General features: G+C 39.3%; 1 protein-coding gene across 2 annotated transcripts in view; it reads right to left on the bottom strand.

The window, feature by feature from the left end:
• Positions 1-25,562, bottom strand: part of LOC114030122 (regulator of G-protein signaling 6) — a 204,130-nt gene that overhangs the window by 102,572 nt on the left and 75,996 nt on the right. For both annotated transcript variants that reach the window (XM_027844838.1, XM_027844840.1), the window contains exons 5-10: positions 21,029-21,093; positions 16,621-16,697; positions 13,917-13,998; positions 12,313-12,387; positions 9,986-10,084; positions 7,636-7,697 (exon numbers count right to left, since the gene is read on the bottom strand). In XM_027844838.1, coding sequence (XP_027700639.1) covers positions 7,636-7,697; positions 9,986-10,084; positions 12,313-12,387; positions 13,917-13,998; positions 16,621-16,697; positions 21,029-21,093 — 460 coding nt within the window. The remainder of the gene's footprint in view (positions 1-7,635; positions 7,698-9,985; positions 10,085-12,312; positions 12,388-13,916; positions 13,999-16,620; positions 16,698-21,028; positions 21,094-25,562) is intronic.

Below are 25,562 nucleotides of genomic sequence, written 5' to 3' on the forward strand. Positions count from 1 at the left end.
GAAAGAAAGAAAGAAAGAAAGAAAGAAAGAAAGAAAGAAAGAAAGAAGTCTGGTATAGAAACCTATACATTACTTATCAGAACAAATATTTTTAATGAATAAAATATATATAGAATTATAAAGGAAGTCAATCATATTGAAATTTGCTTATAAAATTTTTTTAATGAATCATGGCCTCCTAGGTCAGTGGTTTTGCCAGCCTTAGAAGTGTGAAAGTTGGGTGTTGACTCTGGGGCCAGTATATTTGATAAGTTGGCTCACTTAGGGCTAGTGGGTCTAAGTGAAAGAAAGAAAGAAAGAAAGAAAGAGTGGTTTGCCATCTCCTTCTCCAGCTCATTTTATAGATGAGAAACTGAGGCAAATAGGGGTTAAGTGACTTGCCCATGGTCACAACTAGAAAGTGTCTGAGACCAGATTTGAACTCAAGAAGATGAGTCTTCCTGACTCCAGGCCCAATGCTCTACCCACTGTGCAACCTAAAGGGACCTTGAAGGTCATTGCATGCAACTTTGAAAAAAGCTAGAAAAAGTGGTTGAGGTTTTATATTTCCCATCTGCAAATGTTCCAAATTCCTTACCATGCATAAGAAGAAAGGTTTAACACTGGGAGAGATGGTAATGAACATGATAGCTCTATACATTGGGAACAAACGTGGGAACAGTCAGAGTAAGCAGAGATAGAATGAGGTTTCCAGAGCATGGAGAACTACATACCATTGGCTACAGGTATGTTGATAGTGAGGAGGGGAGAGTGAATGGAAATACTTTACAAATATTTTCTATTTTGAGCTTTGCAACAACCCTGGGAGGTAGGGACTATCATTAACCCCATTTTACAGTTGAAGAAACTGAAGCAGATGGAGGTTAGATTGTCCAAGGTCATACAGCTAGTGAGTATCTGGGCCTGATTTGAACTTGGGTCTTTCTGACTCCAGGCCAGCACACTATATCTACTATGCTATCTAGTTGCCCAAGTAAGAATTCTGGGAAGGTCACAAAACTGAGTATTTTAGAAAGAAGATACATATAGATAGACATAGATATAGATACATATATAGATATAGATATATTTAGATAATATAAAATTATGTATGCCACATGTATAATATATATTATTTAATATGACAATATATTATATGATACATAATTTATATTATATGTAATATTTACATATTTATGTAATATAAAAATAATTACATTATATACTATAATTCATATAATATATATGCTATATTCTATTATATGTTATATAACATATGTAATATAATTATAATTTAGATTATATAATATATACACACGTATATATACATAAAAAAAGAATTTTAAGTTTAAAAGGACTCATGAATTCAAGCTTATTGACAGAAAACAATGTAGAGTAGTGGAAAGAACACTGAATTTGGAGTCAGTAAACCTGGATTAGAATCTTAACTCTGTTGGTACCTGTTTGAACTTGGTCAAATTGCTCTCCTCTCTGGGTCTCAGTTTTCTCATCCATAAAATTAAGGAATGGGACCAGGTACTCCCTTAAGGTCCCATCTAGTGACAGATCTGAAAGGATACTTCTCATTAAAGGGCAATAGGAAGAAAAATTAGAAATTGAGGAAATGGTAGAAATCTTTTGGCCCACAGACCTTTTGATCTGACAGCTTCTGTCATGTGATGCATAAAGCAAAATGAAATCTGATTAAGATGGAAAACGATCAAAACTCTGGAGATGCAGAAAGGAAAGAAAACAAGAGAACTTGACATGCCAGTCTCGTTAGTTTTGATTATAAAATTACTTGACATTTGGTTATATACAGTAGCACTTTGTAGGCTACAAGGACCTAGAGCAGTGAAGCATTTCTTATCTTGTCACCCCAGAGAAATCTGTTCAATAAAAATACTCATGAGGATAAAGGAGATAACACGTAAGTGATCAGAGCTGTCCGGAAAAACGGCCACTCCAAGTCCAAGGCATTGTGGCTACAGCCCTCCTTGCTCTATTGAGGTTGGTCCCTGGCTTAATTGCAATTGACCTGGCTATAACATTACCTCTTGTCTTTCCTTAATTACTTAAGAAAGTTTGAGAGAAAGAATGAAAGACCTGGTTGTATCTGAATCACAGAAAAGGAAAGTTGTAACGACCCACTTCTGACTTCATTTGGTTGTGATGGTGGTAGTTGTTCTTGGTGGGTTTTTTTGTCCTAGAAGTTATCACCATAGCAGGTTTTTAATGGACCCTTAGGGTACTTAGTCCCACGCTGTCTTATCTCATTTCATTAATTACATTTCATGACTGCTGTGGGTCAGGAGTCAGAGGAAGAAGCAGTGCCAATCCCAGAGATGGGTCAGTGAGATGAGGTTGAAAAGAAACCAATTCCACAGTTGACTATAAAACATAAATAGTCCCTAAAAATACAAATGAGGATGAGGGGAGTTGAGCAGCTAGTGCAAAAGGCGAGCATTTCCATGGGGGCAGGGTAGTGTGATGACTTTAAGCAGGACAGGGGTTTATCTTGGCCTCACTATGAACACTTGGACCACTGACGAGGGCGGGGTGGGGAGGGGACGGGACACAGAGGGCAGATATACAGAAAAGCATAAATATTGCTCAACTTTTTATAGATCAATGTTAGACCTAGGAATTAGGGGAAATAGTTTTATCTATGTTAATGGTCCAGTTCTATTATCTCATTCTTCCCATTTTATTTGATGGAGTTCAGATAGAAACATTCCTGGGACATGTTTCTGTATCTTCCTATAATTTCTGGTGGCAATTATCTGATTCTGAATCATTATCATAAACCTCTTCACCTCTCTAAAAACAAAACCAAAAATAAAAATAAAAACACTCTCCCATGACTCCTCCATTGGACACTACTTGTTAATAGTCTTGTCCAACTAACATATTGTTAGGTGAGTACACGTATATCTATTACCATAATTAGTATTGGTCCATGTGTGCACACATACATATCTATGTATTAGAGCATTATTTCTAACTACAGGAATACCCCAGAGGTCATAGTTCTGACAACCTCAATCATTCAGACTACATCAAGCATAAGAAAATAAGCAAAAAGGCCTTGGGAAAACCAAAATAAATGTCACAAAATCCATGTATTAAAGCTCAGGCACTTATTTTTGTTCAGTCATTCAGTTGTTTCTGACTCTTCCTGACCCTGTGGACCTTGGTACAGCAATACTATTTATGGGGGCAAAGATACTAGAATGCTTTGCCATTTCCTCCTCTAGCTCATTTTACAGATAAGGAAACTGAGGCAAACTGAGTTAAGTGACTTGCCCAGGGTCACACAGTTAGGAAGTATCTGAGGCCAGATTTGAGTTTTCAGGAAGATGAGTCTTCCTGACTCCAGGTCTGGTGCTCTATCCACTGTGCCACCTAGCTGCCCCAAGTCTATCCTACAGTTATTGAATAGTTACTATATGGTATTTCATTTTCCAGATATAGGATTGCATAGTTTAGTAGATGTCACATCTCCTCTCTTCTCCTCACAGATTGTGAGCTCTGTGAATTCAGAAATGGTCTTAATTATCTTTGCCTCTTTCCTAGTACTAAACAGTGCTTGAGTATACAGTTAGTGCTTGCTGAAAGATTGACTGAATAAAGATATATTCAATAAGACCTGAGTTCAAATCTGGTCTGAGACACTAGCTATGTGACCTTAGACAAGTCACTTAACCTCTGCCTGACTGTTTCCTTATTCATACAATGGGATGATAATAATAGCACCTACCTTCCAAAGTTGTTATGAGATATTTGTAAAGTGCTTTGCAAACCTTAAAGTGTTATATAAATGATAGCTATTATCACTATGATTATTACTATTATTTTTTAAGAAGGTAGGGAGGTGTGCAAGACCTTTTAGAAAGGCTTCCATAAAAGGGCTAAAATAAAAATACTTGATTCTGAAACGGAAAATTTCTTCATACAAGAGCTTGATGACAATGCCACCAAAAAGGGGTTGACGATGAAGGAAAAGATAAGCATTGCCAATAACCCCAGGTTAGGATCATTTCGTTTTTCCAGAAATTCTTAAGAGGTCCGTGGACAGATCAGAGGGTGAAACATTATATCTTTATTTACATTAACCTCTAACTGAAATCTGGCATTTCCTTCAATGATGCATACAGGCAATAAAGCATTACTCTGAGAACGGCCTACAGGTTTCACCAGGCTACCCAAAGGAACCATGCATGACGCAAGAAAGGTTAAGAACCCCTGGTTTAAAGAGGGCTCTTCAGAATCCAAGGCTGCCAAGATTAGGGACGAGGGTAAGGACATTACCACAGAAAGTGAGCCTCCATGCTCTCCTCGTTCCCTGGCCTCTGGTTATTTGTTTGTTTCAGGACCAGACCACTTCCTTCCTCCCTGTTTAACTGGTTCCTCCTGCTTTTCCTAAGAAGCCCCTTTATCTCAGTTGCAGAGGTCCTCTGTATCTCTAAACAGCTGTCCCCAAGGCCCATCCTCTTGGTTCCTATGGAACTATGTGAATAACAATGCCTTTGTCTCCTGGGGATGAGGTCCTCAGCCTGACGGCTTTAATTAACACTTATCACCTGGAGCAGGCCCAGGGAAACCAGATCCAGGATGTGTGTGTGCTCGCCTGAGAGGGGCTCTGCTTCCACCTCAGGTGAGCAGTAACACCCAAACACAGCTGCCAGAACGGCCCCCATTAGCAAGGCAGGCAATATTCCTCTCTCTCTCCTCCCCCCGCCAACCCCTTTCCATAGACACTGAAAAATGGTAAGTGTGGGATGCTTTATCTCTTGCTAACACTCCTCCTTTCCTTTGCCCTTTTCTCCCTGGGAGTTTCCTTATGGCTCTCATGAAAAACCTTTGTGTCACTTTGAAAAGTTGCCAGTTGTCACCGCATCACATAAAATCTGGCTTTCACTGGGCGGGGACCCCTGAGAGCTCTGTGCTGTGAAGTGAGAAGTAGTCAGTTGGAATAATCCCTTCAATTTGAGCAGTCTCTCAAGCATAATTAGACCATACCAGGTGAGGGCTCCTCACTGACAATATAAATAAACAAACACTAGTACTATGCCAGTCTGCTCTTTCTACTCCCTGCCCCTCCCCTCCCTTTTCTCACCACCTTTTTCTCCCCAAAGGAAGAAATACCATAACTAGTGCCATAACACACTTGCATGCAGCTCTGGATAAGCCCCCCTATGGTGTAAGTCCTCTTCATAATGACTGGGGTAACAAGCACCTACCCCAAATCAAAAAGCAAAGAAATTAGATCATGTTTATTTCAATAAGGACCTGAGCAGAATATGACTGAGGTTCATAATAACAACAAACCCTGGAGATGGTGCAGAACACAGGTGACAGGCTCACAACTTTAGAACTATAAGGGATCTCAGAGGTCCTCCAGTCCAAACCTCTAATATTACAGATGAGGAAACCGAGGCCCAGAGAGCTCAAGGGATTTGCCCAACTCTCTCGGTTTACGTAAGAGACCAGAACTAAGCAAAGGTGATCGACCGGACAAAGAGAAGCTCCTGGTTGTTATGTCACGAAGCGGTATTTGTGGAATTCTGGGAAAAGGCCGTGGATGCATTTAGTTGGTCCCCAGACACCCTAGGTTTTTTCCCTCACAGAATTCTTCCTGGATAAAAGGAACTACAGCGACATCTCTAAGGCAACTGTAAAAAGCCCGTCCTTTGGCCGCAAGACCAGTATGATCTTAAGAAAATATCAGCATGGCTTCAGAAGCCACAGACCAGATCCCAGAGTTAGCTGAGGTTACAACGTCAGGGTAAATGATATGTACGCTGCCAAATGATCTGTGGTCCTCACTAGCGTTTGGGGTGCTTTTGCTCGAGGAATAAATGAACAGGTTTGTGCTGTAGAAAAAATACAATAGCCCCACACCAGCAAGTACTTTAGTCTTTTGGTGAAGGTGGAAGATTCAACTCTCAGTTTAGTGGAAATTGTTCTTGTTTCATTTGTATTTTTAAACTTGATTATTTTCATTACTATTTAATGTAGAAAACAAGTGCCTGTCAGATATCAGATTCCATCTAAATGTCTGAAAATAATCCTATGGAGTAAAGAGTCAATCAACAAATTTGATGAGGCTACAGGGAGATTCACGTGGAATGTAGTAGATTATAAATTCCTTAATGGCAGGGACTGTTTTCAAGTTGAGAAGCATTTATTAAGCTCCTGCTATGTGCTAGGCACCGCACTAAATGCTTTGGTCTTTGTAACACCATTGCCTGGCACAATGCCTGCCACATAGTGGGAACTTAATAAGTAAATGTATTTTGATGAGTTCTGAAAGACTTAACTCTCTCTCTCTCTCTCTGTCTCTCTTTTTTTTTTAGGGAATTGGGGTTAAGTGACTTGCCCAGGGTCACACAGCCAGTAAGTGTCAAGTGTTTGGTCTGAGGCTGGATTTGAACTCAGGTCCTCCTGACTTCAGGGCTGGTGCTCTAACCACTGCGCCACCTAGCTGCCCCAAGACTTAACTCTGATGATGCCATGACTAACCTTGATTCCAGAGGACTGATGAGGAAGCATCAGTCTTGGCAGAGAGACTCAAGAAACAGAATGACGTGTATTTTTTGACATGGCCAGTGTATGCAGCATAATTATGCATATTTGTTACAAGGGTTTTGTTTTTGCTTTTCTTTTTCTTTTTCTAGTGAAGGGAAGTGGGGGAAAGAGAAAATAAATACTTGTGAATTGAAATGTTTAAAAACTTTTATGTTAAAAATGCTTCTTGATTGAGGATGTGAACATGTACTACTTTGAGAGGACTGGGGACATCTTGTAACTTAATCAAGATGATCCAGGAACTCCTCAAATCAACCCAAATTTCCTATGGGAAGGAAAAAAAGGATACATTTTTCTATTGCTTCTAATGAATATTTGGATTTGACTTATAGTCTTGGTGCCTTTAGATATTAATGATCTCAGGGGCAGCATATGGATCAACAAATGTTCAGTTTGGGGTAGCTCGGCTAGATTTATTCCCCAAAATTCATCAGGTGGTTTTGCCTTGAGTTGAGAAATAGCCTATTTACTGGGCAAAATTAAGTCTCCCACAAGATAATTGGGCAGAGCCAGCTCCCCAGGCAGCTTATATCCCAAAGGTGTGTGCCAAGTATATCCAACTTGTTCATGACAAATGTTTTCTTTACAAAGGTTTTATTGGATGCAATCCAATGGATGGTACTTAGGAATTTAATAACTTTTGATGATCACATCCCCTTCTGCTTATAGAAATACTACCTCAAAGGACATGCAAGAGTTCTTTCCCCCTATAAAATGAACCTGGACATTTTGTACATGGAAAGAGAACAATTTTATTTAAAGAAATCAAGAAAGCACATCAGACAGCTTATGAAGGACTGGTTTTTTTTCCTTCTATGACCATTGTTCTTTCAAAGATTTTAGAGTTTATGTATTTTTTTCTTGTGACACCAGAGAAGGATAGTAAGACTTGTCACCTTAAATAAACTGGTATCAGTCTATTGGACTTTTGATTCGAGAGACCACCACTGACTCTTGTCTGACTCTTGGAATACCCTTGATATCAAGTGCCCTTAATACCCTGATCCTGGTCCACGCCCATTTTGTGAACCCAGAAGAAAGCGATAATATTAACAGCAGACTCACCTTTCAGCTACTTTGGACATCTTTAAACGATGTCTGTCTATCTGTGTAGTCAGAAATGCTATCTGAGGAAAGAGATGACAGGTATATTAATGCTGTACCAGAATGCTTTTCCCCTTCCCTCTACCAATTCCAAGCCTACATTTCCTTCTAGCTCCAGCTCAAGATGCTCCAAGAAGTTTTCCCCAACAACCTCTTTTTATGAAGCTATTTCCCTTCATCTCTATCACACAGATGAGTAACTGATTTTCCTATTGTTTTCCATCTTATATATGATTTTACACATATAAATTTGGTATATCAAGATTGTTAGTTTCTGAGGGGCAATGTCCATGTTTATATATCTTTTGGATCTTCTGCCTAGAACAGTTGCTAGTCCTATAGCAGCCTTTTATTTACTCTGAATCGCATCAGTGTTTATACCCACAGTCTTATTTTCTTTTTCTTCCTTCCTTCCTTTCTTTCTTTTTTTCTTTTTTCTTTCTTTCTTTCCTTCCTTCCTTCCTTCCTTCCTTCCTTCCTTCTCTCTCTCTCTCTCTCTCTCTCTCTCTCTCTCTCTCTCTCTCTCTCTCTCTCTCTCTCTCCCCCCCTCCCTCCCCCCTTTTCGGCCAGGCCTATGATTTTATCAGGTAAGGAGCTCTCAGTATGGAACTCCTCAGACCAATGAAGAACAGCAACCACTCTGAAACTTAGCCTCAGAGAGTTGTTCCAGGGCAATGAGAAAGTAAATGACTTGCATCTGGTCACATAACACTTACGTGTCAAAGGCTATCCTTGAACCCAGGCTTTCTAAGTTCAGCTCTGACAAGCTGCCATTCACACCATCTTTTCTATACTTAAACACACACATAATTTAGAGATAATTTAGCCTAATCTCATTTTATAGAAAATTAAGATCAATTCAATAAAAACATAATAAAATTCAATAAAATATAAGCTCTTTGAAGACAGAGACTATTTCATTTTTATATCTGTATCCCTAGCACTTAGCATATGGTAGGTGCTTACTAAACGCTCAATGACATGAATTAAATTGCTATGTTGGTATATATGTCTTCTCTTTTCAAAGAGACAATAAGCTGCTCAGTGGCAGAGACTCTGTTTTCTTCCTTTGCATCCACCTAGTATCATGCTCGGTATACAGTAGATGCTAAATTGTTGAATGGGCTTTGTCTGAGGCCAAATGCCATGACTTTATGAGTGAACCACCACAGCAGCAACACAAAGTGTCATGTGTAGTTAACTCTGCTAATCTTCCTTCCTTGGAGTGACAAGTACGTGGTAGGCATTTAATAAATGTTGATTGACTGACTGTTCTGACTACTGACCTTGGAGAAAAATAAACTCACTGAATGAATCCTGAAAAAAGGGGAAAAGGTAGAGAAGCAACAACCATTTTTTCTTCCAACCCTGAGACTCAGAATCTTAAAAACAAAAGCTATTGGTCCCAACCTATTGTTTTCCCTAGAAAGCATAACCTTTTTAGGAATTCTTTGAAGAATAAAACATGATTATATCTTTGTAGAAAAAGCAGAGCAAAGATGGGAGAGTTTAGGAGAACAACTGTGCTCTCTGTAGCCAGCTGGGAGTGAGGAAGGCCTGGGTTCAAGTCCTCTGTAATTATGGTTGTATAGCTGTGAGCACTTGGCAGCTAGGTGGCGTTGGAAAGATCTGAGTTCAAATCTGACCTCAGACACTTCCTAGCTTTGTGTCCCTGGGCAAGTTGCGTAACTCTGTTTGCCTCAGTTTCCTCATCTGTAAAATGAGGTGGAGTAGGAAATGGCGAATCACTCTCGCACTAGTTAGTCTTTGCTAACAAAACCCCTCTTGGGGTCACCAACAGTCAGACATGACTGAAATGACTGAACAGGACTGTGAACACAACATTTAACCTTTCCTTGCTCCAGACAACTTTCTAAGATTTGTGATTTCACCAGTGAGAGGGAGCTCTTGGTGTGGAAACTCGATCTGGTAAGGTAAGTCTGTCCCAACTCCCCTTCCTCCTCGCCATCAAAGCAGCTGAGTAGTATACTTGGGGAAGACCTCAGGTCAGCTATGTTCCAAAAAGAACCATTGGTTTAGAGGTGAAAGGGACCTTAGGGGTTCTCTAGTCCAATCCCTTCATTTTATAGATGAGACTCTCTGAGCCTCAGAGAGAACTTATGTGACATGTACAGCAAAGAACCTAAGTTCTCTGCTTCCAAAGCCAATGTACTTCCACGATACTGCACCGCCTTGCAAATGTCCCTTGGAACTCAGAAACTTGCTCATCTTTTTGGACCTAAACATAACCAGAGTTTCCCATCCTTCCTCTGGGGTGTTAGGAACTGCTATGAATAATTCATACACGCACCTGTTTTCGGATGTCCTCTTTTGTAGTTTTCCTGATTGGCTGGGCAGGTATATGCACAGGGCTCTGGGACTGAGACTCTTCTGTCACTCCATACACTGACTAGAAAAGAAGGGAAATGCGAGGGATTCAGGTGCTGTTAGGAATCAGTGCCTTCCTTTTCCCTCATCAGCAGTGATCTTTCTATAACACCAGACACATTTCTCAGGCACAGAAATAACGGAAGAACTTCACATCTGCTCATAGGACTATGGTGATCTCTAGCCTCAGATTCTCCCCCAGTACAGTTTTTAAGGATATATATGAGGGTTAATTTGCAAAATAGCCTAGCCTTTGGGAGGTTAAATCGTAATACAGCATGATTTTAGAGAATAGTCTTATAATTCCCTAGCTCCTGCCAAGAACAGGTATATGGACCGGAACCAAACCTAAATAGATGGTTCTGCCAAAGTTAAGCCAATGTGACTGAGGCGCCAAGGTCATGATAAACCTAACCAATGAAGAAATAACAGGACGACAATTCTGAAAAATAATTGTATTGAAATAAATTCCGAGAAATTTTTGTTCAGTTGTTCAGTCGTGTCTAACTCTTTGTGACCTTGTGGACCAACTGTCCATAGGGTTTTCTTGGCAAGGAAATTGGAATGGTTTGCCATTTCCTTCTCCAGTTTTATGCAGGCAAGGGTTAAGTGACTTGCCCAGGATTCCACAGCTAGTAACTGTCTGAGGTCACATTTGAATTCTGGTCTTTCTGGTCTTTCTGCTTCCTGGCCTAGTGCTCTCATCCACTGCACCACCAAATAACTATATTGAACTAAGTTCTGAGAAATAGTTGTATTACACATGGGTTAATATTTCATTATTTGTATAAAAAAAGTGCCTCGATGGATTTCTCTTGTAGTTCCTCAGGCTGCTTAAAAGCATGGACTCTGAACGCTCCTATTATCTCCTTTTCAACAAACTGTTACATCAAGGATTGTCTCCACATAGGTTTATTGTAGCCTAACAAATTGTAGCTGTGACATAGACATTTCTTTTCCCTAAAGGATAGACTGATAAACCAGGGACTCTTCAGCATAGGAAGACAAAAGGCTCAGTAGTGTTATGATTGAATTTCATCAAGACCTGTACACAGATAGCATGGAGAGAGATTTGTCTATCAACTTCTGGAGTACTTCTTCTTGTTATTGTTGTCTCTTATTCTCAAAGAGGACCAATGACATCATGAGGGGAATGTCTTGACTTGCATGTGACTAAGGCAACCTTCTCAAAGGCTGAAAAGAGTAATTTTAGGAGAAGTAATAATGGTTGATAATTTATATAGCACCTTAAGTTTTGAGAAGTTATTCACATATATAATCTCATCTGAGTCCCACAACAACCCTGTAAAGAAGGTACTATTAGTATAATTATCATTGCCATTTTACAGATGAAGAAACTGAGTCTTCAACAGTTTAAGTTTCTCTCCCATAATCCCATACTCAATTAGCAATGGAGGTAGAATTTGGATTGATTCCAAATTGAGCATTCTCATAAATAGGCTATGGTAAGTAAAAGGATTATATCTCTACATTACACAGTGGGGCATGTTACAACAGAATTCAAATACTCAAAAATGCAAATGGATCTGGGATTTCATCAATGTGGATATTCCCTCCAAAGATGCAGATTCCATCCCATTTGTGCCTGCCCATCCTGCAAGATTTTTGTCCATATCCCCTCATAAGGTTGACACTATAAGAATAGGACCTTGCTATACCAGTGAAGGATAAAAATAAAGAGTCAAAAATGACTTCAATTTTATAACTAGACTTCATAGTAGGGAAAGGAGGGATATTTTTACTCCTAACCTTATGAGGTTAACATTATAGTTTATACTTTATATACAGTACTTGATGGTTACGAATTACTTTTAAGTACATTATCGCATTCATTTCTCATGACAGCTGGGTAAGGTAGATAGTGCCAATACTATGTCTCCATTTACTAATGAAGAAACTGGAGTTTTGAGATATTAAGCCACGTAAGTCAGTAAGTGGCACAATTGGTTCTCAAACACAATTCCAGGGTTCTTTCAGCTACAAACAAGTCCTCCAATAGTATGTCTCTTAGGATCATAGTCGGTCAGAATCCTGGGCTGGTTGAACCAAGGCTTAAGTCCCATATGGTGCTTTAATAGAGACCCTTGGAAGGAAGGGGGCCCTGGGTGACAGTCATGGCTCCCTAAAAAAATGAAACGCTCCTTGGTCTTACAGTCTATTGCCCAAGCAACAGGAAGGTTGAGATATTCTTGACATAGAAACATTTTAAATTCAGCTAAATGAGCTGACCTTTTTGACCTTCTGAGGATTCTTCATCCTACGACATTTTCTGATATCCATTTCTGTTGTATTCACACAACCTGGCTGAGAAAGGAATCATTGTAAAAGTTAATAATTAAAGCTCTAATTGACCCAAATGACCTTATTACCACCATTAAGTCAAGCCAACAATTACTTGTTTAGTGATTATTTTTGCAAGGCAACATGCTAAGCACTGGGAATATAAAGAAAGGCAAAATTCTATTAAAAATACATAAGCATACAAATACGGGGTATCCCCAAAGTCTTTGTATGATTTTGAGTTATTAATAGCTTAAAGTATTAAGCTAGTGTTAACGCTATTAATAGCTTAAAGTGTTGAGCTAGTATTAAGTTATAAATAGCTTAGTACTGCACAAAGACTTTGGGGATACCCTGTATATATTTGATTTTCTCCAGTGAACAAATTAATTTTGTTCAGTGGATCTGTGTTTGCCTTATGCCAAATGACAGATTTTAATATGATCAGGATGATGATATTTATAAATGGCTTTTAACAAAGATGCTTTCTCTGCTGACTAAAAGTAATAAGGGGAAGGAAGGGAATAAGCATTTACATGGTACCTGCTATGTGCCAGGCAGTGTGCTAAGCTTTTACAAATATCATCTTATTTGATCCTCACAACAACCCTGTTGGGTAGGTGCTATTATTGACCCCCATTTTATAGTCAACAAAACTGAAGGAAATACAGATTAAGTGACTCACCCAGGGTCATGTTGTTGTTCAGTTGTTTCAGTCATGTCTGACTCTTTGTGACCCTGTTTGGAGTTTCCTTGGCAAAGATACTGGAGGAGTTTGTCATTTACTTCTCCAGCTCATTTTGCAGATGAGGAAGTTGAGGCAAACAGATGTAGTGACTTGCCCAGGGACACACAGCTAGCAAGTGTTTGAGGCCAGATTTGAACTCAGAAAGATGAGTCTTCTTGACTCCAGGTTCAGCACTCTATCCATTGTGCTATCTTATGGTCCTCACCATGTGGGGACTGAATTTTTTGTGCCAGTTTTTTGAAAGTCTGGGCTTGAATACTTTAACCATTTTTAATTACGTGAAAAGGATAAGAAAAGGGAACCATCCTTAGTCCACCCTCCTATTTTATGAAGGGATATATAATTCATGGTGATTATGTGGAATTTTTTAAAAGTCTTAAAAAGGACTAACTTTAACTGTCACATTTAAGTATTTGTGAAAATGGAAATGTTTTTACTCTGGAAATGTGAACTGTGCTGTTTCCCTGAGAAAACAATTTGCTGAGGAGGTGGAGAGAGAGGGAAATCACTTTTATTTTCAAGGATAAACATTTTAGAGTCAACTTTGTGTAGCTTTTAGGGAAAATAAAGTAATCATATGAATGAATAAAGTCAACTAGGTGGCACATTTGATAGAGCTCCAGCCCAGAGTCATGCAGAGTTGAACATGACTGAGTATGATGGAACAACAACAAATGAATGAATAATAAAATGGGAGATCACCCATTTCCCAAAGACAGACTTTTGTAGGCTAAAGACTGCCTTTGGTCTTAGAAGGGGATAAGGAAAATGAGAAAACCTATAAAACTACACAAAACCATCTCACCACTGGCCTGTGAACATCCCAGAAGGCTCTTTCTTGACTATCCAAAATTTTTCTTTCTGTTTTATCTTTTTTCCGATCAATCCTAAAAATGGAAACAGAAAAGAGAAATAATTTGCATTTGTCTTTTTTCTTTTTCATTTTCTTCTGCCCACCCCTATTTGCATTTCTAGGGAATTAGTGCATCTATTGGCAAATGGAACAAATACATTTACTGTGGTCATTTTAAGAGCGTGAGGCCCATTTGTGTAAAATGTTGGCGCCTTCCCTCTTGCCCTCCACTATACTTCACAATGAAATTAACAAAAGAAAATATGTTTGGGGCCCGACTTACAAAGAGCTCTATAACGGAAAGGAATTGCACATGATGCTGGAGAAAATCAGTTGGCTAAAAGTTGGTTGAATGTAAGCTAAAACACACACTGCTTAAGGGCAGGGATCATTTTAGCAGGTCCTTAATAATTGCTTGTTGAATTGGGGTGGCATTTAGTGTATAAAATTTAAATGGGGGCCAGTCCGTTTTCCATCCTTAAATTTGTAAGTTTGCTTTAGGTCTAACTTGCTATAATTTCAAGACTTCAATTTAAGCTGAGTCTCCTCCCATTCCACCTTTTTCCCAAATCAGAGAAAGAACCTCAGCACATGACAGGATCTAGAAATCAAATATCAACCCTATTTTGGTTTCATTAATCCCTGCTGGTGGATGAACAAATTGTGAAAAGTAAATTACAGGTGACAAAAGAAATATTTTGTTTTCTAATCAGTAGCCCAGATGAGAGGCTTTTATTAAAACAAGAAAAAAAGTGTATTGCTTCATACTCCTTCTGTAAGTAAGAAGTAACTCAGATTAATTGCCACGTACCAGGGAACTTCTAGCTTTCAAATCTCACAGGAGCACTTTAGTTTACTGGGCTGAAATAAACCTATAATCACCCTGTGATTTTCATGATAATTGCCATGTACTTAAATGGTTCACAATTATAAAGTAATCACAAAGTTAATCAAAAAAGTTAATCGAGAAATACCATATGTGTATCAAGTGACAATTCCCCCTCCTTTTGTAACATGTGAGGTTCTTCTATTCTGAAAGTACAAATTAACTTTTCTCTTTGTTTTCCAGGATCTTCTGGATGCAAAGAGATTATAAACCTTGTAATTCCTGTTCCAATTTCTGCCCCACCCACTATCATCAGTTTCTCCATGGGCCACGGCTCCTTCTGTAGCAGTAACCAACTCTGGAGTGATATAACACACTGTGCAGAGGACACCTGGCTTGCTAAGGTTACTGAGAGAGAGTGATGAGATCTTGGGTGAGAGGCAGAGCATAATGAATTGTGAGAAGGAAGAGGAATGCAGGAGGAGGGTCAGATGGATAACCTGTCAACAGAACCCATAATATAGAAGTTAACACAATGGCATCCTAAGAATCATCAATTTGAACAAAGTCCCTACCATTTTTCTCTTTTACTGTACCACAGGGGGCTGTATGGGTTGGTAGCAGGAGAGGATGTCATGAGTGAGACTGGTTGTAGTGAAGGCGGGGCTTTTTAGCTTCATTCCACAGTATACCTGCCAAAGTCTATATCTGTCAGTGTAAATCTAAAAAGAAGGGAAGTGGGAGGGAAAGGAAAAGGGGAACATGGGGCATCCTGTACACATTCATAGTAAGTAGAGGGGTCTCAATATGCTAGCAGTGAGAATGGGAAGGATGGGGAGACAAGCCTTTGGAAAGATGGTATTTGGCCATGCTAATGGAGGGAATTAGGAGAGAAGAGAGTAGCAGTGACTGGGGAGAAATTTAGAATATTATACACCAACCCCTTTACCAAAGTGAACATCCAATGAGTTCCAATTTAGAAAGATAAAATGATGAAAGAGAAAGGGGATGTAGGGCAATGAGCTGCAATGGTTACGACAGTGGTCCATGCAGAGTTGCCTCTAGATCTTATACTGTTAGACAAGGAAGGCTTTGAGTAATACAGGCTAGGTTACTTCTTGGAGTATGGGTCCCTAACACCTGATGCTTGTATGGGATGCTTGTCAAGAGATCAAAGAGCCTTTTCTGTGTAAGCTATAAGTAGCATGCCTCAGATCTTCAAGGGTGGCTACACCTTTCCAACCTCTTTCTTCCTATCTATGTATCGAATTTCTTATAAGAACTTCTGCCAATCCGAAAGTACTGGAAGGGAAGCATACATGCTTCTTTATTGTATCCATCTCTGGTACTTGGTATCGCCTGTACCAAATGTAAAGGCTCTTATTTGGGGGGGAAAACATGCTTGTTGAAATCAGAAGAAATCTCCAGATATCTAAATGAATTTCAACACAGAACATAAAGTGGCTTGGAAATTATTTAGGGAACAATAGATTGTTCAAGTCAGGGTTATAGGTTAAGAAACGATGGAGGAAGGATTTTCCTATAAGAATTCTAAAACACCCACTTGATAACTTTCCTAGTGTGAAATTAACCAAGAAGAAGACACACATTGAATTATAAGAAAAAAACACCATCTGGGCTGAAAATTCAGAGTGATTTCTAGGCAAATCCTGGCCTTTATTTCCACAAAGCTGTTTTCATTAGAAAATAGGGAGGAGAACCAGAAATCCTAACTCTGGTTGCTGACTCCCTTGAACACATGCAATGAAGACACACATTTGGAATGAAACCCCTTCTTTTCCTGGAAGAGGCTCTGTTCCATTCACATACTTCACTTGGGCTTCTGCTTGCATAAAGATGAATTCCCACTTCCTTGCAAAGGCCCTCTGGAGTCTTGCTAGGTTTTCCTGATAAAAAATGAAATCAATGACGGCATTAATCATAATAAGTATTGGACCATGGCTACCATGCTCATTACATGTGTGCTCATCCATATTGGTTAGACAGAACAATATAATGGTCCCCCATTTTAAATTTACTAGACTGGAACTTGATTTAGCTTTGTACCATATTCTGCTGCACAGGAATGCACTTCCAATCATCATCAGCATGCCAGCTGAAGGAATTATCTGTATGAAGTTTAGAGGGAACCCGGGGAACTTTTCTTCCAATAGGTCTCATCTATGTACGTAATACCCACTGCTTGGCTACATACCCAGTATAAGTTAAGGTCTAGAGATGTGCTTGAGTTTTCTATTTGTGCTCTGTGGATTTGGGGATAAATGATGCCTGCTGGACATTTCTGTAAACAAAAACTAGGAGAATGGGGATGGTTTTTCTGGACTTATCATCTATTCTTTAAACTAGGTCACTCTAACAGAAGAGAAGCCTGTGAGACCAACTTAGTCTTCTAGAATCTGACCAATGCAGAGATGGAGTCTCCATCATTACAGATTTAGTGCTGGAAGGGGCCTTAGAGGTCTTTAATTCTAACTTGTCTCTTAGTCTTTACTATACACAAAGCAGTTCTGTTAGGCTGGGGTGGGGCAGGGAAGGAAGGGAAGAGAATTTGATTTTCTAATTGAAAAGTGCATAAAAAACAATAAAGGCAGAGAGAACAAGAAAAAATGTTTCATTAAAAGTCTCTCCGAAAGAAAAAAGGGAGAAGTGTTCTTTTTAATTCTTTAATTCAGTAGGATTACACATAGTGGGCAGTAGACAGGGTAGTAAGTTGACAGGCTCGCTAATCGCCTGCCTAATTCTGATTGAATGCAAGGCCAGAGTTCACATTCTGCTATGTATTTTCATAGGGTTGGTGCCAACACTTAATTGATTGCTTTTATTAGAAGGTTATTAATATAAAAGGGGATTAAACTGAAAAGTATCATATAGGCAGCTAACATTATGCCTGTATGTACAAATAGGCACAGAAACAAAAATGACCCCTGGAATTTTTTCTGTTCTTTTTATTTTTGAGAATCCTTTGAGCTTTTTATAGTATTTAAACTTCACTGGGAATTGGTGCCACTATCTATTCTGAACATTCTTTTACATGGAAAATGGAAGATGTGGGTGAGAGATACAAAGTGGATCATTACATTTTTGGGCCTGAATCTTTTCCCTATGGTTAAGGAAGTTACATAAACAAATATTAAAAATATAAGCAGTTGGGCAGCTAAGTGACGGCAGTGAATAAAGCACCAGCCCTGGAGTCAGGAGGACAGAGGTCAAATCTGGTCTCAGACCAGACACTTGACACTTACTAGCTGTGTGATCCTGGGCAAGTCACTTAACCCCAACTACCTTGCCAAAAAATATATATATATAATCAGTCCAAAAACTTTTACATCCAGACTACAAATAAGGAAAGGTTTCAAAACAGCATTATATTGATGGGGGGGAGGGGTGAAATGTCTAGCTACAAGGAACTCAAAGGTGCCAAGGCTGCCAGCTTGTGCCCAAGATGCTTTGAACTCCCAGAATGTGAGAAAGGATGGGAAAAGAGTATTTATCAAGAGCTTACTATGTATCAAGCATGTCTAAGTGCTTTACAAATATTATCCTATTTAATCTTCACAACAAACCTGAGAGGTAGGTGCTATTATTATTCCCATTTCACAGTTGAGGAAACTGAGGCAGATAGAGGTTAAATGGCTTGCCCAGGGTCACACAACTAGTAAGTATCTGAGGCTGGATTTGAACTCAGATCTTCCTGACTCTAGGCCCAGTGCTCTATCCACTGTGCCCCTTAGCTGCCTTAATGACAATTTTACAGTTTGGTTAGAAAGTTCATCAAAGTCAATGAACGATACTACAGATAGGTGGATAAGAAGCTACCTGGTATTAGTGGAAAGAATGATGGACGTGGATTCAAGGGGACATGAGTTCACATCTTGCCTCTGATCCTTATTAGCCAAGACTAGGGGCAGGTCACTTACCCTCTCTGAGCCTCAGTTTCCTCACCTATAAAATGGGGATAACTACCTGTAGTACCTGTACGTCATGAGATTGTTGCGAGGTTCAGATGAGATCATGTATGTCAAGTTCTTTGTAAACTTTAAAGCCCTGTATAAATGTTACTTATATTATTACCTACCTAGTCCTGTTAGAATCGAGACCATATAGTAGGTAAAAGTGCTATGGAAATATTAATCATTATTATTACTGCTAGTATAAAGAGGTTACTAGGGGAGTCCTCCATCAACTAGATGAGATTATGGGCTATTTAGAAGCACCTAGGGGCACCTCTCCTGGCATCCACACTAGTTTTATCTGAGGAGACATAGGGAATCGCTCTGATAGCTTCCCAGTGACCAGGGCTGCCTCTAAGATGACTGGAAACTGAAAGGCAAGGGGGTGATCTCTTACTGGAGGAGCTGTCCCATGTGGGGATAAGGAGCCAAAGAGAGAAACTGACCCTCCTTTATCGGACCCAACCTGTATGAGCCTAGAATCTTGGAGCCACTTAGGTCATGAATGACACAATTGTAATACACGTGGAAAAGTTTCTGAAATAGCATTAGTGACTATAATTTAGTCCTACTTTGCTATTTTTGGTACTTGTATCCCTAGTTCCTGGGGACAGTGCCTGGTACATAGGAGATGCTTAATAAATACTTCTTGTTGTTATGACAACAGTTTCAAGGGATAATGGTCTAGTCTTGTCTATGCATTGACCTCCTTGCTATTCCTCCAAGAAGACATACCATTTCTTGAGTCTGGGCATTTTCACTGGCTGTCCTCCATATCTGGAATGCTCTTCCTCCTCATCTCTGCCTTCTGGATTTCTTTAAATCTCAGCTAAAATCCTACTTCCTAAAGGAAATCTTTGCTGATCCCACTTAATTCTTGTGTTGTTATCGTCCAATCATTTTCAGTCTCGTCTGACTCTTCATGACCCCATTTGGGGTTTTCTTGGCAAAGATACTGAAGTGGTTTGCCATTTCCTTCTCCAGCTCATTTTACACATGAGGAAACTGAGGCAAACAGGGTTAAGTGACTTGCCCAGGGTCACACAGCTAGTGTCTGAAGTTGAATTTGAACTCAGGTCCCCCTGACTCCAGGACTGGCACTCCATCCACTGCGCCACCTGGCTGCCCCTGGTGTCTTCCTTCTAGCGTCTTGCTTCCTAAATCTCCAATTTATTTTGTATATAGCTTGTTTGTACATATTTATTTGCATGTTGTTTCCCCCATCAGTTCATGAGCTCTTTGAGAGCAGCGACTGTCTTTTGCCTTTCTTTGTATCCTCAGCACTTAGCACAGTGCCTGGCACATAATAATAGGCACTTAATAAATGTATATTGACTGACCAACCAACTCAGATAGTCTGTCTTGAACAATGGAGCCTTAGTGTGGGTATGGCAGAGCATGGGTAGGGCTGGCTGGCCCCTGTGCCCAACAGACTGCATTAGGCTTCAAGTTAATTGTGGGAGCCCACAAGAGCAGGAAGGAGAGGGGAATTTGGTAGGTGGGTAGATTTAGAGGTAGGGATAATGTTTGATTATACAAGAGAAAATTAATCCTGACCCTCTGTGCTGCCTCTCTTCCCTCTGCTGCCAGCTCTTTAGCCATCTCACTATTCATTAGTACCTTCACAGGAGGGTGGGTAGGGAACAGAGGAGGAGGAGGAAGATTTAAAATTAGCCTTATAAAGATGGGTTTGGAGGAGGAGGTGGAAATCATTGGCTACAGTCATAATTTTTATCATCTGTGTTGATTTTGTATTTAAACTTCTCTGAACTTCATTTTTCTCCTCTATGAAGTGGAGGCACCCCATTGGGAACAGAGTTCTTGGGGCGATCAAGATCGAAGACCGATAATTCTCCTCTTGAACAGTAATAGACTCTCTGCTCCGTGGTGTAACATGTGGCTTCAAGGCTGGTAGGGAGGCGGTGTGGGGGATCAAATTCTTGGAAGGAATTATGGAGAAAAGTCATGAATCTGAGATTTGGAGTGGGAAGAGGGGCACTGGGAAGGATGTCACATGAATCACACAGATCCTATAAGCTTAATCTACCCTAAGAATCTTCCTCTGATACCAAGAACTATTGAATGTGTGGGGACACAACTTTATTCTCAGGGTCATAAAAACTATCAGAGGGAGGCCATTTAGAGCCGAGAACAAAGGAGGCAGAGGGACTGAAAAGGGGGAAATGATGGTTCAAACCCAGATAGATGCAAAGATATCTTTTAACCCTCCTCCTCCCACACCTGTCCAGGGAGGTAGTTATACTTACAGCTTCATAATCTGCCAATTCCAATCTTGCTTTATTCTGCATTGTCCTCTTACACAGATAAATGGCTAAGAGAAGAAGAGAAATAACATTGCACCAAAACCATGACTCAAGGCAAGATGGGTGGCAAGAGATCAGGACTGAGGATCATGAATTTCAAGCTGAAAGGGATCTTAGAGATCATCTAGTCCAACCTCTTCATTTATCAGATGAGGAAAGTGAGATCCAGACAGGTTAATTGATTTTCCTCAAGGTCACAAAGTAGTATCTGAGTCAATGTTGGAACCCAAATTTGAGTCAATATTTGAATGCAAAACCTAACCCTCTCTACCCTTTGCACTCAAAAGACCTGGCTTTTAATTTAATCTCTTTTACTTATTAGTCATGTGTACTTGAATAGGTCCAATTAACCAATCTAAGGCTCAGTTTTCTCACCTGCAAATTGGGAATAATACTTGCACTACCAACCTTATAGGGCTATCCTGAGAATCAAATGAAATCATGTAAAAAGTATAGTAAAGTTCTATAATCATTACAATTAGCAATAAGTAGCATTAGTGGAGTAATCAGTCAATCAATCATGTATTTGCTGGGCACCTCTGTGCCCAGTACTATGCTAGACACTGTGAGAAATGTAAGAAAAGAAGAAGTAATGAATAGCCTCCACTCTTAAGGAGTCATGTGTCATGTCAGGATTTGGTCACCAAGAAATATGAGCCACTTGTTGATTCCAGGATATAGCATGACACTTCCATCCCCTGTCCTGACACACACACACACACACACACACACACACACACACACACATATTTCTGGTACAACATTCCCATCACCTAGCAGAGTGCACAGAACAGGTAAATAAATACTTAATGAATACATGAAGGCATCTTGGAAGCAGAAATGGAAAAGGCTTCAAGTTACTCCCTCACCTCCTCTAACAAGTAGTTTCAATGATTTCTTCAAGACTCAGCTCAAATTTCATCTACTCTGTGTGGCTTTTTCTGGTTCCCTCCAGCTGCTAATGCCTTCCCCTCATAGAATGTATTAAATCTACTATGTATATATCTTGTATCTACTTAGTTATTTCCCCATTGCCTCCCTTCTTAGAATGTAAGCTTCTTGAGGGCAAGGATTTTTTTTTTGCCTTCCTTTGTATCCTGGCTCTTAGCATAGTGCCTGGCACATAGTAAGCACTAAATAGATGCATAAGATAGGTGGGTAAAGAGAAGGGGGAAATTTTGCATATTGCAAGCACCATCACAACTGATCCAGTCTCAGGGTATCTAAAGTTAGGGGTGGAGAGAAATCTCAAATTATGCCCAAAGAATTATAAAACTGTATATATCCTTTGACCCAGCAATACCACTATTAGGTTTGTCTCTCAAGATGATCAGGGAAAAAGGAAAAGAACCTATATATTCTAAAATACTTATAGACGCTTTCTTTTTGATGTCAAAGAATTGGAAATTGAGGGGATGCCCATCAATTGGGGAATGGCTAAACAAGTTGTGGTATATGATTGTAATGGAATACTACTGTGCTATAAGAAATGATGAGTAGATTGATTTAAAAAAACATGGAAAGACTTACCTGAAATAATGAAGAGGGAAATGAGCAGAACAAAGAGAATGTTGTATACAGTAACAGCAACATGGTTGAAGAATAACTATGTGTGACTAGTTATTTTGAGTATTATAAATACTCAAATCAACTACAAAGGACCTACAAAGAAAGACACTATCCACCACCACAGAATGAATTAATAAATAGAAGTTTTCATAGTATGGTTTTACACACACACACACACCCCCCATTCCCCTTGCAGCTGGAATCCTCTCCCAATAACAGATAATAATTCTCCAAAATGTCTTGAAAGAAATGGGATTTGATTGCCCCACTATCTCAGAAGAAGAATTAGCAGGGACTACCATAGAAGAATTTACTCGTGTGTGTGTGTGTATGTGTGTGTGTGCATGTTTGTGTAGTGTGGGATGGGGAAGGAGGGAAGGAGACAGTTTGGAACTTAAAATGGAACAAAATAAATTAAATTAAATTAAAAAAAAAGTCAGAGAGCTGGGCTTATCACTCAGTTGTGAGAGCAGAAAGAGGCAAGAAAGTGGGTACATTCAGGATTCCTGCCACTGTCACTGCTTTGTTTTGGCCAGGGTTGTTTGGAAAACGCAGGATGTGTGAGAGAGAGAGTCCAATAGCTTGTAACAGTGTCAAACTCAAATAGAAACAGACACCTGCAGGCTACATATTGACTTAGAAAACCACAAATTAACATTATCTATGTTGTACTGTATTTCTATTCATTTTGTTAAACATTTCCCAGTCACATTTTAGTTGGATTCAGGGCCTCATTAAGGAGTTTTGCAGATCTTAAGTTTGACCTCTCTGGTTTATACCACTTCTCCAGATTATGAGAAGGCCTGTTCAGGGAGAAGATTAGCCAATAACTCAGAAGATGTGGTCAGATGAGGTTCTCTAGGTTATAAATAAATGCCTACTTATTTGTATATAGGGGCGATGCTACTCATTTCACTGTCAGACATGACAGTGTTTGTTATCCTTCCAGTAGTGGTGATATATTGCATTGAATCATCCATAGCCTTTCACCCTGTATCTCTTGTAACTAAGGTCCCAGATGAGGAAGACTGCTGATTAGATTAATCCAGGCAGTCTGTATTTGTGAAATTTTTTTTCTTCCCTGTGTAAACCTGTGAGACGCAGAGAGGATGAGGCAAGGTCACATAGGTAGTAACTGATAGAACTAGGAATTTGAATCCAAGTCCTCTCACTCCAAATTTTTAGTGACCTCTTCATAGTATCTGCCTCCATCAGTAGACACATTTTACTATATGTAAATACAAATACATGAATAGAAATACATATGTAATACATGAAATATGTCACTAGATATATTTTATATACAAATAAACATAAAATAATTTTGATGGGAAGTAATTAATAACCCAAATGGGTATTCATGTAGGATGTGGTACTTGAGGTAAGTTTAGAAGGGAGCTAGGGATTCTAGGAGATGGGAAGCCAGAAAGAAGAACATTCCCTGCATGGGGTGTAGCCTGGGCAAAAGGCATGGACATACAGCCAGCATCATTCTGATCTGCAATGATTTCTCTTTTGCTTCAACTCACTTATAATCTGTACATGCCAATTGATACTTGGTTATATGTTGTTTTGAATTTTCTCTAATTGTTTCTTATGTACATTTCTTGTCTTTCCAATTTGACATTAAGGTTCTTAGGAACAGAGACCATATCTTTGACTTTTTCTGGGTTCCCTAGTTGCTTGAACATTCATAGGATCACAGTTTGAAAACTGGAAGAGACGCCAGCCAATTAGTCTAGCTCCCTCATTTTACAGAACAGATGCTCAAAAATACTTATTGGTTGAATGATTATTAGTTCTTCTTTGTGAATGAAATGAATACTTTGCTATTTTTGACCTTAATGACTTTATCTGTGAAATGGGAATGAAATTGTTGAGGCAAGAGAATTCAGAGGAATAATTTGATCTCAACAGGGTCACATACAGTGTTGATATCAATGAAAGTGGGGCACATTTAAACTATGAATCCTAGAAATGGTCTTGAAAGAGGAAAAAGACATGATATATATATATATATACATACATATATATACACATACATATATATGTATATGTAAATTTGGAAGGTCTATGCTGTTTATAAGAGACAAAACCTTGACTTTGGCCCTCTTATCTAGTTCAAGGCCCTCAAAAATAGTCTGTTTCACAATCATAAGAAGGAATGACAATGACATGAAAAAAGAGACAAAGTGATTTGCTCTAGAATTGGGCTTTGATGGGCTGTATTTCAGCAGCTCCAGAAGCTCTTACTTTATTATGAGCCAAATGTAACTCCTCTTCTTGGCCAGAAGCATCGAGCAGAACCATTGATTACAGCATTTAAGGAGTGGATTTTCAATGAAGTGAGAAATAACGTATGTAGACAGCTGAGGAACCTTTCCCCTTACACATTTGTGCTATTTGGAGGTCTGATAATCTGAATTTTATTAGTCTATAAATAGTTGTTATTCTATTCCTTCCACTGCTACCATTTAATAATTCCCCCTTCCTTCAAATTTATCTACTGCAGAAGTTATAAGGTTGGAAATTAGATTGACTGCTCATTGGTCAACCAATCAGATGTATCAGTCAGCATCTGCCAAATATTAATTCAGTTGTAAACCCATACAATTCCCCCTGCAGCTAGGATCCTCTCCCAGTAACAGACAATTCTCTAAACTGTCTCAAAAGAAATGGGATTTGATTACTCCACTATCTCAGGAGAATTATTAGCTGGGACTACCATAGAAGCATTTACTCAAGTCCTACTTCATGTTCTGATAGGTTCTACCAAGCTGGAAAGAAAGGCTTTGAATGTAAGTCCAGTGATGGGTTCTGTGTCTGGCTTAGAGGACTAGCTTAATTAAGTTTGAAAAGGTTTGTCAGCAGAAGATAAACTACTAATGATGACCTTTTTTTTTTTTTT

Source organism: Vombatus ursinus, unplaced genomic scaffold (genome assembly GCF_900497805.2).
Source record: "Vombatus ursinus unplaced genomic scaffold, bare-nosed wombat genome assembly UNPS02014945.1, whole genome shotgun sequence".
Taxonomy (NCBI): domain Eukaryota; kingdom Metazoa; phylum Chordata; class Mammalia; order Diprotodontia; family Vombatidae; genus Vombatus; species Vombatus ursinus.